Source organism: Macrobrachium nipponense, chromosome 44 (genome assembly GCF_015104395.2).
Source record: "Macrobrachium nipponense isolate FS-2020 chromosome 44, ASM1510439v2, whole genome shotgun sequence".
Classification (NCBI taxonomy): Eukaryota; Metazoa; Arthropoda; class Malacostraca; order Decapoda; family Palaemonidae; genus Macrobrachium; species Macrobrachium nipponense.
In genome coordinates this window covers 33,614,801-33,627,236 of record NC_087221.1, presented here as the reverse complement: position 1 = coordinate 33,627,236, position 12,436 = coordinate 33,614,801, and the positions used below count along the sequence as shown (strand labels likewise).

Sequence of the window (12,436 nt, the reverse complement as noted above, 5' to 3'; positions counted from 1 at the left end):
CTCCGAATCTTGCAAAAAACTCGTTTTGATGACCTCTGAATCTTGCAAAAATCTCGTTTTGATGACCTCCGAATCTTGCAAAAGTCTCGTTTTGATCAGCTCCGAATCTTGCAAAAGTCTCGTTTTGATGACGACCGAATCTTGCAAAAATCTTTTTTTGATGACCTCCGAATCTTGCAAAAATCTCGTTTTGATGACCCCCAAATCTTGCAAAAGTCTCGTTTTGATGACCTCCGAATCTTGCAAAAATCTCGTTTTGATAACCTCCGAATCTTGCAAAAGTCTCGTTTTGATGACCTCCGAATCTTTCAAAAGTCTTTTTTTGATGACCTCCGAATCTTGATTAAATCTCGATTTGATGACCTCCGAATCTTGCAAAAATCTCGTTTTGATGACAGTTTGTCTGTAAAGTTGCATCACTTTTTGAAGCTTCTAGAAAGAATTATTGCCCAAAACGTTTTGTGTCATCTCCACTGTCCAGCTTTCGTAAGGAAGAGTTTTCATCACATCTTAGAACCGCGTCCTGTTCAGACATCTCTCTCTCTCTCTCTCTCTCTCTCTCTCTCTCTCTCTCTCTCTCTCTCTCTCTCTCTCGCCATAATTGATATTAACGTAGCGTAAAACGGTCACTCGTAACTTGTCGATTTCAGATTTGATATTTCTTAGAGTTTATTTAGTGTTATTCAGTGTTTTGTGGAATCTGAATAAATATTATATTTGTGTGTAACTGCGCCTGTTTCTGTGAGTGTGAAATAAGCTGCAGCAAAGAAAGAAAATTGGTATACCAAGAAGTTAAAGTGTGTTATATTTTTATTAGTTGCAACTAATATCTAATGACTATGATGGTTTGGTAAAAACTAATAACTATTGGTTATGATGGTTTAGAGAACTAATAATTAATAGTTACAATGGTTTGAGTGAAACTATTTACATTTTTACACATTGCAAATTTTTGTGTTTTGTGTTTCTTTCATTTGAAGTGCATTTATCCATTTTCTTATTGAAGTGTTTATTTTTGGTGCTTCTATCCATTTTATTATTGAATTGTGTCTTTTTATTTCATATTCTGTGTGATTAATACTTTTTGCAATTTTGGTATTTTCCACATTTTTCTGTGTTTTCATTTGCATTCACAATTTAATTAACTTGGTTATTTTCATTACATAATCGTTGCACATTTAATTGAATTTAACACTTGCGAATTAATTTGGACTTAGAATTCTTTTCAAGTTTTATTGTTGTTTAGCCCTTGTGAATTAATTTCTAAATTTTAAGTATTGCCTAACACTTGAATTTTGATTGAATTAATTTTCTTGAATTTTGTGATAAATTAATTTTGATTTAATTTTACTTAATTGATTCAAGAATTAATTAAACTTTGCTTTGTTTTCAAGTAACAGTAATTTTCCCTGATATTGTGAATTTCACTTATAAATTTTGAGTTTAATAATAAATTTTTGTATTTAAAATGTTTATAAGCATTTTATTTCTAACCAGTATATTTGCATATAATTATATTTAGCTTAGGTAGAAACATAGAGTGGTAATTGATCTGTTTTCCTTCAATTTACTTGAAGTGACTTACAACCAGGGAAGTACTTAGACTTCTGAAATCAGAGAAATACTTAAACTTTTAAAGTTGTTGATGGAGTGATGCCCTCTGATTATTTGATTATTTACAAGATTACCTCTCACCTGTTTTGATGAACTTAGTCTGATTTTCTGCAATACTGGTAAGTTGTTTAAGGGATCACTGTTGTCTTTAGAGTATTCAGTCGTTTAGTACCTGTGATGAGGGTTCAGGTGTCTGGCTGTTGTAAGGTAACATTTAATGAATGGTAAGTGTAGTAACCAGATACTTGGCACTTCGTCACAATATATACATATATATATATATCGAGTTTTTTATGTATATGTATATAATAACCTGTAAACACACACACGCACACACACACATACACGCACACACACACACATATATATATATATATATATATATATATATAGATAGATAGATAGATAGATGGACAGATACCAATTGTAAAGTCGTTAGAGTTGATCTGAAGATAAGAAAGGTAAAGATGGTTGGTTTGAGTCTACGTAGTTCTGCGAATGCAACACATACCATCAAAAGGTTTCAAAAGCAAACTTGCAAAACTACACTATACATGCTTAATGAACCATGAATCATTTAAACATAAAAAATCTGTTTGAAGTCTGCTGATCAGTATTCATGTCATCATTTACAAACCACTGATCAACGAATCTGTATAGTGGTGGTGGCCTGGCGGTAAGAGAGGACATTCGGGGAGCTGGTGAAACGGCGTCAGGTCGTACGCCTTGTAACCCAAACCAGTAGAACTGACTTCGGTGTCCCCCGTCATGAGAAGTTATGTAACACGGAGAAAATGGTCTGTTTAGCGGTAACTCGAGAGGAATTGTTTTCAAACAATCTCTCACGTGACTTTAAGTTTCTGCAAACACGTTCTTGTGCGACTGATTTCAACCGAAGCTGTCATGAGAATCCAGGCAGGTTCATGTCCGTAAGAGCTCTTAAATTTATAGTTGCGCGTAACTGTAGGAAAACTTGTACGTTCATGAATTATCAAGTATGTAAAGGTTTCTATTATACTTGTAATGTTTTATTGTCGCTCAGATACCAAATTTGTATGCTACAAACAGATTATTAAGTTGTTAAAATAATCTCCTTGTCTCCATGCCGTGTTTTTTCTTATGTAAAATGGGTCTGAAAGCACTTTGACACAGCCAAAGGGAGGCTGTTACGTTGGGGTTTTCAATGAACGTGGGAGATTCTTTCAATATGTTGGAAAGAATTTTCATCCCATTGTGTTAAGGAGTACAAGATTAGTTGGTCGATATATGTATATGTATCTATATATATATATATATATATATATATATATATATATATATATATATATATATATATATATATATATATATATATATATATATATATATATTATATTTATTTATTTATATATATATATATATATATATATATATATATATGAATAACTTGATCACGAGATTTATAAAACGTGATACTACGTATAACTAAAGGTGATGCCATGCAGGAAAATGAAAAGACGAGATTACCAAGATCTTTCGGTCTACACGACCCTTTACTTGTGCCTCAAGTAAAGAGTCGTGTAGACCGAAAGATCTTGGCAATCTCGTCTTTTCATTTTCCTCCGTGGCATCATCTTTATATAGGTATGTGTATGTATATATATATATATATATATATATATATATATATATATATATATATATATATATATGTATGTATATATATATATATATACAGCAGAATCGTAGATGGCTAACCTACGCAGAATAATTCCATGATTACCCAATGCATTCATTGACACACTCATTGGCAACACACATTGCCACCTTCAGTGTTAAAGCCTATCTTTTCCACTATTTCTTGCTCTACACCGATCCAGCTCCCTTTATAGTACCTTCCTCTCTCTCCTCTCTCTGCCAGGCATAAGGTATTAGAGCATCTAAGGCTAAAAGGTAGAAGATGAATACTATACTCGATTTTTTCCATCTGTCCACACGCCTGTGGTGTTTGCGTATGGTAACACTGTGTCCCGGGCTTTAGATAGTTACATTCAGCTTACATTCAATAATAATAACGATATCTTACTTCGAATATTAACGGTGTAATTCGCATACAGTTCATTATTAAAACACTTTTCAGTTGCAAATGTGCACCCAGATATCCTTTTATTTACCTAAAACTTACACATATCGAACCTATCTAAACCCCGGGACGCAGTGTTACCATATGCAAACACCACAGGCGGATGGACAGATGGAAAAGTACAGAGTATAGTTACCTAGTTTAGGCACTTGGAAGCAGACACTTTTGCTAGCAAATATGGCCAAACGAATATTTTTTACATTTTTAGTTTTCTGAAAAGAAAACTATTGTGCCGGCTTTGTCTGTCCATCCGCACTTTTTTCTGTCCAAACTTTTTCTGTCCGCCCTCGGATCTTAAAAACCAATGAGGCTAGAGGGCTGCAAATTGATATGTTGATCATCCACCCTCCAATCATCAAACATACCAAATTGCAGCCCTCTAGCCTGAGTAGTTTTTGTTTTATTTAAGGCTGAAATAGCCGTAATCGTGCGTCTGACAGCAATATAGGCCAGGCCACCACTGGGCCTTGGTATGTTTCATGGGCCACGGCTCATTATACCGAGGGCACCAAGAGATAGCTCTATTTTCTTTGGCCTTGATTATACTTATATTTTTTTTCAGCAATTGTATGTAAGTGAACAATTGAACTTCTCTGCTGCAGTTTTAATATTGCCATATAAAGAGTTTTGTTATTATGACATAAATTGTTTGTTCATTGCTGAAAAAAATAGGAATTTCATGATTAATGAGAGAACTTGCGATTACAAGAACGTACTATTAATTATGAAATAAAGGAGAGGGCGACGGCGGAGAAGAATTTAGATTCCACATTATTATTATTATTATTATTATTATTATTATTATTATTATTATTATTATTATTATTATTATTATTATTATTATTATTATTATTGAGCATATCCATATTGAATAAAATAAAATACATTCACTTGCCAAGCAACTTTTCACAAAGCAGAATACCTTTCCATGGAAACAATAAGCGAAGAAAAGAGAAAAAATGTTTAGTGAAATAAAAATTAAATTACGAAATGAATAAAAAAAATGAACCAAGGAACAAACTGCCGTTCATTCGAAATACCAAAAGAGAAAAATGTATTACGAGAAAATTATTCTGCGTTGAATGTCTTGAAGTTAATTTCAAATACACACGCTTTCAGAAGTTATCTTTTCCATGAAGGTAAGAATAATAATGCCTTGTTGGTGTTCTTGTGTTTATTTGTTTATATATCTATATTCCTTACTTACTTGCCATTGGACACCTAGTTTGACATCTATTATAATGTGAATATGTATGAACTTAACTTTGTTGCGTGAGGCTAATATATTCAACAGTTTCTTTTGTGATAAAGTTTTTATGTAATGTTTGTCTTTGACTTAACGAGTATTTGCGACATAAAGTGAAGTAGTTCTTAATTAGAGGAAATGTAAGAAAGTGGCTTGGTTGCAATGTCTTTTCATTAGAACGAAATATATTAGCCTTATGCAATTGCACGAAGCCACCCACCCGTTCAAGCCCTGGCTGAGTGAACTCTCGTTTCCTTCATAGGATCTGTAGCATTGTTTCTTAAACTTTCTTGTGCAACGGACTCCTTTTATTAAAATTACTCTATGTAGCGGACCCCTTGATATAATAATTTCCCTCCGGTTTAAAACTGTTTTCAGGGTATAATGTATAGTACTGAAATTCCTACTGAATTATTTATTAATGGCTTATCTTCAACATCAATGTTTACATTTTACTTAAAATAAATTTCCCATCATACTGCAATTTTGCACACAAATTTTAATGAACTTAACAACAACGCTTCTTTCTCACATTGTCCTGAGGACCCCTTGGAACATTCCACGGACCCGTGGGGCTCCGCGGACCACACTTTAAGAAACACTGATCTATAGAATGTCCCGCCTGAACACTTCTCATTGCCTGCTGGCGGAGTGTAGAACGCATAGAATCCGAAAGAAACGCTTTTTCGTAAACATCCAGCACACTTCGAGGACCCATTTTCGACCGCCGTTTTCCTTCCGCCGAATCAACTTTCCTGCATGGCGCATGTATGTATATCTTCGGAAACTTCCGGTGGCAGTGTCCAAATACGTGTGAGGGCCTAATGATCGTGATCTTTCCGTCTGCTAGAAAGAAAGGTCCTAACGGAGAGGATATTTTTTGGGGCCGAGGGGGGTGGACGGGAGACTGGTATTGTGTGACGTCAAAGGAGTAATTTCCGTCAAGGGGAGAGTACTTAAATAAAGGAATCCGGGGCTTTGGGGCGTTAACTTCGGTGCTGAGGAAAGGGCACCATCTAAGACAGCTGGGATATCGATCACTGTAAAAGAATTTACTCCTCGGTCACCGCTGTACGATTCACTATTCGAGCGACGTTTTCTGTAAATCTTTCAGTTGCTTTGAGATTCTGAAGTTTGGCAATGTCTTGGCTCGCTCGCGCTGCGCAGATCTTCTTCTTCTTCGTGTTTTGCCTTGTACACCAGGGCAGGACTTTGCAGGCCAGTCTCCCTAATGTCATCATAGGAGACCCGAATTCGGTAAGAGAACAAATTTCCAATGGGCATTACCCATTTTTATCTGCTTAGAGCTGAAAAATGTTCGTGTGGGTTAATAGTATCTGTGAGGAATGTTTTGGCTTTTGAGGGTGTAGAAAAAAATCAGAGGTCTATCGAAGATAAGTCGGTGATTTTAACAGAAGTGACCGGTTTGTTACTTGACGAGTTTTAAGTAAAATGTAAGTAAGGGTAAACTGGGTATGAGAATGTTTTTTTAATATGTCAGAAAGTTGACCGTGCTCTGAAAATTTAAAAGTGCATCTAGATTCACAGGAAAGTTATTTTTTCTGTACCGAAAAAAAAATGACAAATGAGTAAAAGATATGGAAAAAAATTTTTCTGAACACTGAAGAAATTAACATGGAGCAAGTTACTATTGTTTGTTATATTTTCTACAACAAACTACCTCCTCAAAATTGTAGAAAAGTAATTATTATTATTATTATTATTATTATTATTATTATTATTATTATTATTATTATTATTATTATTGTTTAGTGCTGAATGTTACTGCTACATCAACTGCATTCAGTTTATATAGTTATCTCTATCTTTCTAATAACTGATTTTTCAGGGTTAATTCATTCTGCCATTAACTATTATTACTATTATTATTATTATTATTATTATTATTATTATTATTATTATTAGGGAAAATATGACATCCTGGGCCCCCCCATATCCGAGAAGGAGCTGGAAGAGACCTTGAGCCTCAACATTACTGCAGAGGACTTCGACTCCAAGGGGGACCTGATCTCCACCTCGGGATTCTACCAGGGGGACATCATGGTCGAGGATGAGGATCACCTCATCCAGATAGTCAACGTAAGGCGTCTCGCTTAATCTTTGCTTGAAATAATCTTTTTTCTTTTTCTTTGCATTTATAGCTATATTGCTTTTTTTTTTATTGCCAGTTTTATTGTGATTTTTTTGTGTTTTGTTTCTCTGAGTTGTTAACTTTATTACATTTTTTTTATTAATTTGAATTTATATTATTATTGTTATTATTATTTGTGGTAATATTAGTTTGCAATCATCAGTGCTATATTATTATTATTATTAGTCGTAGTAATGGTCGTTTGCAATCATCAGTACGTAGTGCCATCAGTAATCCGCAAAGGGCTTGGCCGGGAGGATCGATTCCTTACGTCATATCCTCCTCTTTCTGTGAGTTTCCGAGTAGTCTGGTAACTGCGAGGTAGAAACCTTGTTTCTGGTCCAGCTAGTGTCTGTTGTGGCCTTTTGTTTTTTCCTGTTTGAGGAAGGGAGGAACGTATCGCTAGCTTGTTTGGTTGTTGGTATGTGCATGAGTACAAACAGCCTATTTCTTGAATATTACACACACACACATTATATATATACATACATACATATATATATATATATATATATATATATATATATATATATATATATATATATATATTCTGCGTATGTGTTACAATTTATAGTCACAACTTATTTTCATTGTAAGATTGCAAAATGAATTTCTTAAATAAAGTAACCATATTTCATGCATGTAGTACAATAACAACTGATTAGACAACAGAATCGAAATCATTCAAAATAATAAGTAGATAAAAAGCTTGACAGCAAAATGAAGATTAGCTTACAAACAGGATAATGAGCTCAGTAACTATTTGTATTTATTATTTTAAATAAAAAAAAAGAATAAGTGAAGTATCACATCCCTTTACAGCAAGCCAGGAGAGGGCGCTGATAGCCAGGGCAATGGCCGAGTATCACCAGAAGACCTGCATCCGCTTTGTGCCGAGATCGTCGCACCGCGATTACATCCACATCTTACGAGGGCGAGGGTATGCATCCGTTCATTAGTCATGCTATAAAACAAAGGCTTTGTTTTGGGATATTTTCTCTCTCCTCCTCCTCCCCCCTTCGTCTGTCAGTTTTCATGCCTCTGTTGATATTAGTCTCTTTGTTTACTTTGTCGTCACGCCTTTATTTACCGGGTCGGTGGTAATCTTGCTTTCTTTAATAAATCTCTATTGACTGAACTAATACACCGGTTTCTCTGTTTTCTGGTAGCTTCATTTATTTTCTCTCTCTGGATGCATCACCTGAATAGATTTTATCTTAACCCTCTTACGCCGATTGGACGTACTAAACGTCGAGTCAAAATGTCTCCCGTATGCCGATTGGACGTATCATACGTCGGGTCAAAAAAGTTTTTTTTAAAAATTCGCGGAAAAATACTTATAGGCCTACCAGCCGAAAACTTTTGAATCACGCGCCTTGGGGGATGCTGGGAGTTCACGGATCAAGGCGTTGTTTTGTTTACAATCGCTACGCAGGCGCGCAAGCGCGAATTTCTTTCTTATCGCACTAAAAAGTATCAGTGACACATCTCAAAAATTATTTCGTCACTTTGACATAATTTTTGCACCATTTTAAATTATCCTTTACATGAAGTATTATATATGAAAATGTGCGCAATTTTATGTAAAATACAACAAAAAATACTCATGATTGTAGCTTTTATCAGTTTTGAAATATTTTCATATAAATAACGATAAGTGCAAAAATTTCAACCTTCGGTCAACTTTGACTCTACCGAAATGGTCGAGAAACGCAATTGTAAGCTAAAATTCTTATATTATAGTAATATTCAATCATTTGCCTTAATAGTGCATCAAATTGGACGTCTCTAGCACAATATTTCGATTTATGGTGAATTTATGAAAAAACTTTTTCCTTACGTTCGTGCGATAACTCTTCCGATAAATTTTTTCGTGCGATTGTCCTAATGTTTGCACCCTTTTAAATTTGCCGTTACATAAAGTTTTATATATGGAAATGTGCGCAATTTCATGCACAATACAACAAAAAACAACCCATGGTTGTAGCTTTTATCAGTTTCGAAATATTTTCATATAAATAACGTTAAGTGCAAATATTTCAACTTTCGGTCAACTTTGACTCTACCGAAATGGTCGAAAAACGCAATTGTAAGCTAAAACTCTTATATTCTAGTAATATTCAATCATTTACCTTCATTTTGCAACGACTTGGAAGTCTCTAGCACAATATTTCGATTTATGGTGAATTTATGAAAAAAAAAAAAACATTTTCCTTACGTCCGCGCGGTAACTCTTCCGAAAAAATCGATTTTTTTGTGCGATTGTCGAAATGTTTGCACCATTTAAAATTAGCTGTTACATAAAGTTTTATATATGAAAATGTGCGCAATTTCATGTAAAATACAACTAAAAATGATGGAAGGTTGTAGCTTTTCTCTTTTTTCGAAATATTTGCATATAAATCACGATAAATAGAAAAAACACCACATTCGGTCAAATTTGACTCTACCGAAATAGTTGAAAAACGCAATTGTAAGCTAAAACTCTTACGGCCTAGTAACATTCCGTCATTTTTCTTCATTTTGAAACAAATTTGAAGTCTCTAGAACAATATTGTGATTTATGGTGAATTTTTGAAAAATATATTTACCTTCACTCCGCGCGCCGATTCGCGGCCGCAAGTCTCCAAAATACGTACATCGCATTATCCTAATATTTGCTCCTTTTCATATTAGCCGTTTTATAGAGTTTCATATATCAAAATGTGCGCAAATTCATGAAGAATACAATAAAAAATAATTAAAGGTTGTAGCTTTTTCCATCTCCGAAATGTGTGCATATAAAAAAATATATATATAAAAATTTCGACATTCGGTCAAATTTAACTCGTCCGAAATGGTCGAAATCTGCAATTCTAATCTAAAACTCTTACAGTATCGTAATATTCAATCATTTGTCTTAATTTTGAAACAAATTGGAAGTCTCTAGAACAATATTTAGAATTACGGTGAATTATTTAAAATAACATTTTTTTGCGTCCGCGCGTTACGAATTCGTAGATCATATTGTGATAATATTTTTCCGGTGTTGCTTTTATTGTTTTACTATGTATTATATATCAAAATGATTGCAATTTAGTGTACAATACAACGAAAAAAAAGTAACTCGTTAGCTTTGACCGTTTTTTGCACAGCGTGATTTGAATACAATTATCTATGAATTTATTTTTTTTCGCTACCATATATCGCATTATTTACATATGATAATGATATTATTTTTCATTTCTGATGATTTCATACTAAACTTCAGGCAATTACAAAAAAATGAGCCAAAAATGAACTCTTAATCTTCAAAACTAAGCGCGCTGTGATTTTTTGAAAAAATTATTTTTTCCGCTTCAGCGCTCACTCCAAACCGGCGCCGGCATACAGGAGAGGTTTTGATTTTTAGGGCTTCGGCGTAAGAGGGTTAATCGTCTCATAAAAGATAGAGTTTATCAACGTCTGGAAAATTCATTTGGCCCATATCTCTTCAATGTTTTGTAGTTAATGACTATAATCAGGCTGCTGATGAGATGATTAGCTGTATAGGTTTCCAGTGATTTAAGTATTTTATGATTTTTCTCTTTGTCTTCCATGCCCATTGATTGATCGACTTATCTATTCTTTCCTGGATAGGTGCTCCAGTTCAGTTGGACGAAATGGCGGCTTGCAGGTCGTATCTCTGGGCGACGGCTGCATTCATTTCGGTATCATCATCCACGAGTTCATGCACACAGCCGGTTTCTGGCACGAGCACTCTCGTTCCGACAGAGACAATTACGTCACTATCCACTGGGCTAATATTCTCCCTGGTCTCCAACATAATTTTGATAAGGTTTATTGCGACATGGTTTCCATGAGGTTTTGTTAACTGATGCACATTAAATTATATTTGTTTATTTATTTACCATGGTTAAAAACAGGAGCTCCTTCCTTTTAACAAGCTCTTCATTTGTACATTACATTGTTTTTTTATACTTGTTGACGTTACATTTAAGTTTTTTTATGTATACAACTGCCGCTCTTAAAGCGTTCGCACTAAGCCTATGAAATGTCTGCTTGAGCTAAACAATGGACCTTTCTCTCCAGAACTCCGACGCCCATACAACCAACTTAGGCCTACCTTACGACTACGAGTCCATCATGCACTACAGTCCGTACGCTTTCACCAGGACCTACGGATCCCCAACCATTGTTCTCAAGAGATCAGGAGTCACCATCGGACAGCGAAGTGGGTTTTCTCAGGTAAGGCCTCCTTTAGGTCTATGTCGTTATATATTATCCATTCTTGGGAAAGAATTCCTTCCGATCTTAACGGTGGATAGTTTGATACTCTGTGTTGAGGGGAGAATGTTGAGTTGTGTAGATAATATTTCAGCTCGCATCAATGGAATGGGAAAATGTAGCTTCGATAAACGCTCCATACTTTAGAAAATGTGCAAGACTATTATAGCTTTATGAAACGATTTCTTTTAGTGGATGTATGTACACCCACACACACACAGTGTGTGTGTGTATGTGTAAAGAGTCTTAATTAGAAACGATCTTAATTTTGACAAAACCTTAAATTCTGCCATGATACAACAGATAATGAATTTGTTATGACTTTGTAAAAGTGTCTAGGGGAAGTGATATATGTAAAAGTTTTAAATATTGTAAATATTATGATCCATAAAGCTAACCACCAACCCATGTAGTCCATAGGGGGCTAGCACTGTTAGTGCACTGTATGCAGTACTTTGTAGGCATTACTAAAGGTTGTTTGCATCCAATCTTTAGCCTTAAATTTGCCCTCCATTCCTGCTTTCTTCCTTCCATCCTGCTTTCCAACCACTCCCACTCACTGCCATGAGCATCGAGTGCTGAATGTGCCCCAGTGCTGTATAACCAGTTCAAGTAAATCCATTCATGTTTTTAATTATCGCTATCATTTCAGCTGGATGTACAAAGCCTCAACTTGCTGTACACGTGTTCTGGTGTCAAACCAACCCCTGGTCCAGAACCAAAGCCAGAAGGATGGACAGACTACAGCTTATCTCGGTACTTATCCGCGGTGGCCTAGACTATGATGGCAGTTGTGGTTTTTCTATGCTGATTTGGCTAATGTAAAGTGAATTCATCTTCATAGTGCGAATTTATTTAGTACAGAAACAAAAGTACACCAGTATAGTTGTGCAGTGTGACAATTATTCAGCACATGTTATAAAATCGTCCATTTTCCCATCAGATGAACCTATTTTTTTTATTTTTAAGCAAAATTTCTTAAGATTTTGGTGCGTGAGACATGCGCTATGGTCTGTTACCCGTTATTTGTAGCAAA

The 12,436-nt window shown here is 34.9% G+C and overlaps 1 protein-coding gene across 1 annotated transcript; it reads left to right on the top strand.

The window, feature by feature from the left end:
- Positions 1 to 6,074: 6,074 nt before the first annotated feature.
- LOC135203956 (hatching enzyme 1.2-like) lies at positions 6,075 to 12,178 on the top strand. The gene is made up of 7 exons (XM_064233886.1): positions 6,075 to 6,239; positions 6,909 to 7,083; positions 7,320 to 7,424; positions 7,957 to 8,074; positions 10,753 to 10,951; positions 11,206 to 11,361; positions 12,053 to 12,178. Exons 1-7 carry the CDS (start codon positions 6,123 to 6,125, stop codon positions 12,176 to 12,178), a joined length of 996 nt encoding a protein of 331 aa, XP_064089956.1. The 5' UTR covers positions 6,075 to 6,122.
- Positions 12,179 to 12,436: the final 258 nt, after the last annotated feature.

Excerpts from the sequence above, each read along its gene's own strand:
- LOC135203956 (XM_064233886.1), top strand. The coding sequence starts at position 6,123 with ATGTCTTGGCTCGCTCGCGCTGCGCAGATCTTCTTCTTCTTCGTGTTT. Across the intron at positions 7,084-7,319 it reads CCTCATCCAGATAGTCAACG|GTCGTAGTAATGGTCGTTTG; the intron begins TAAGGCGTCTCG and ends TTATTATTATTA. Across the intron at positions 8,075-10,752 it reads CACATCTTACGAGGGCGAGG|GTGCTCCAGTTCAGTTGGAC; the intron begins GTATGCATCCGT and ends TTTCCTGGATAG.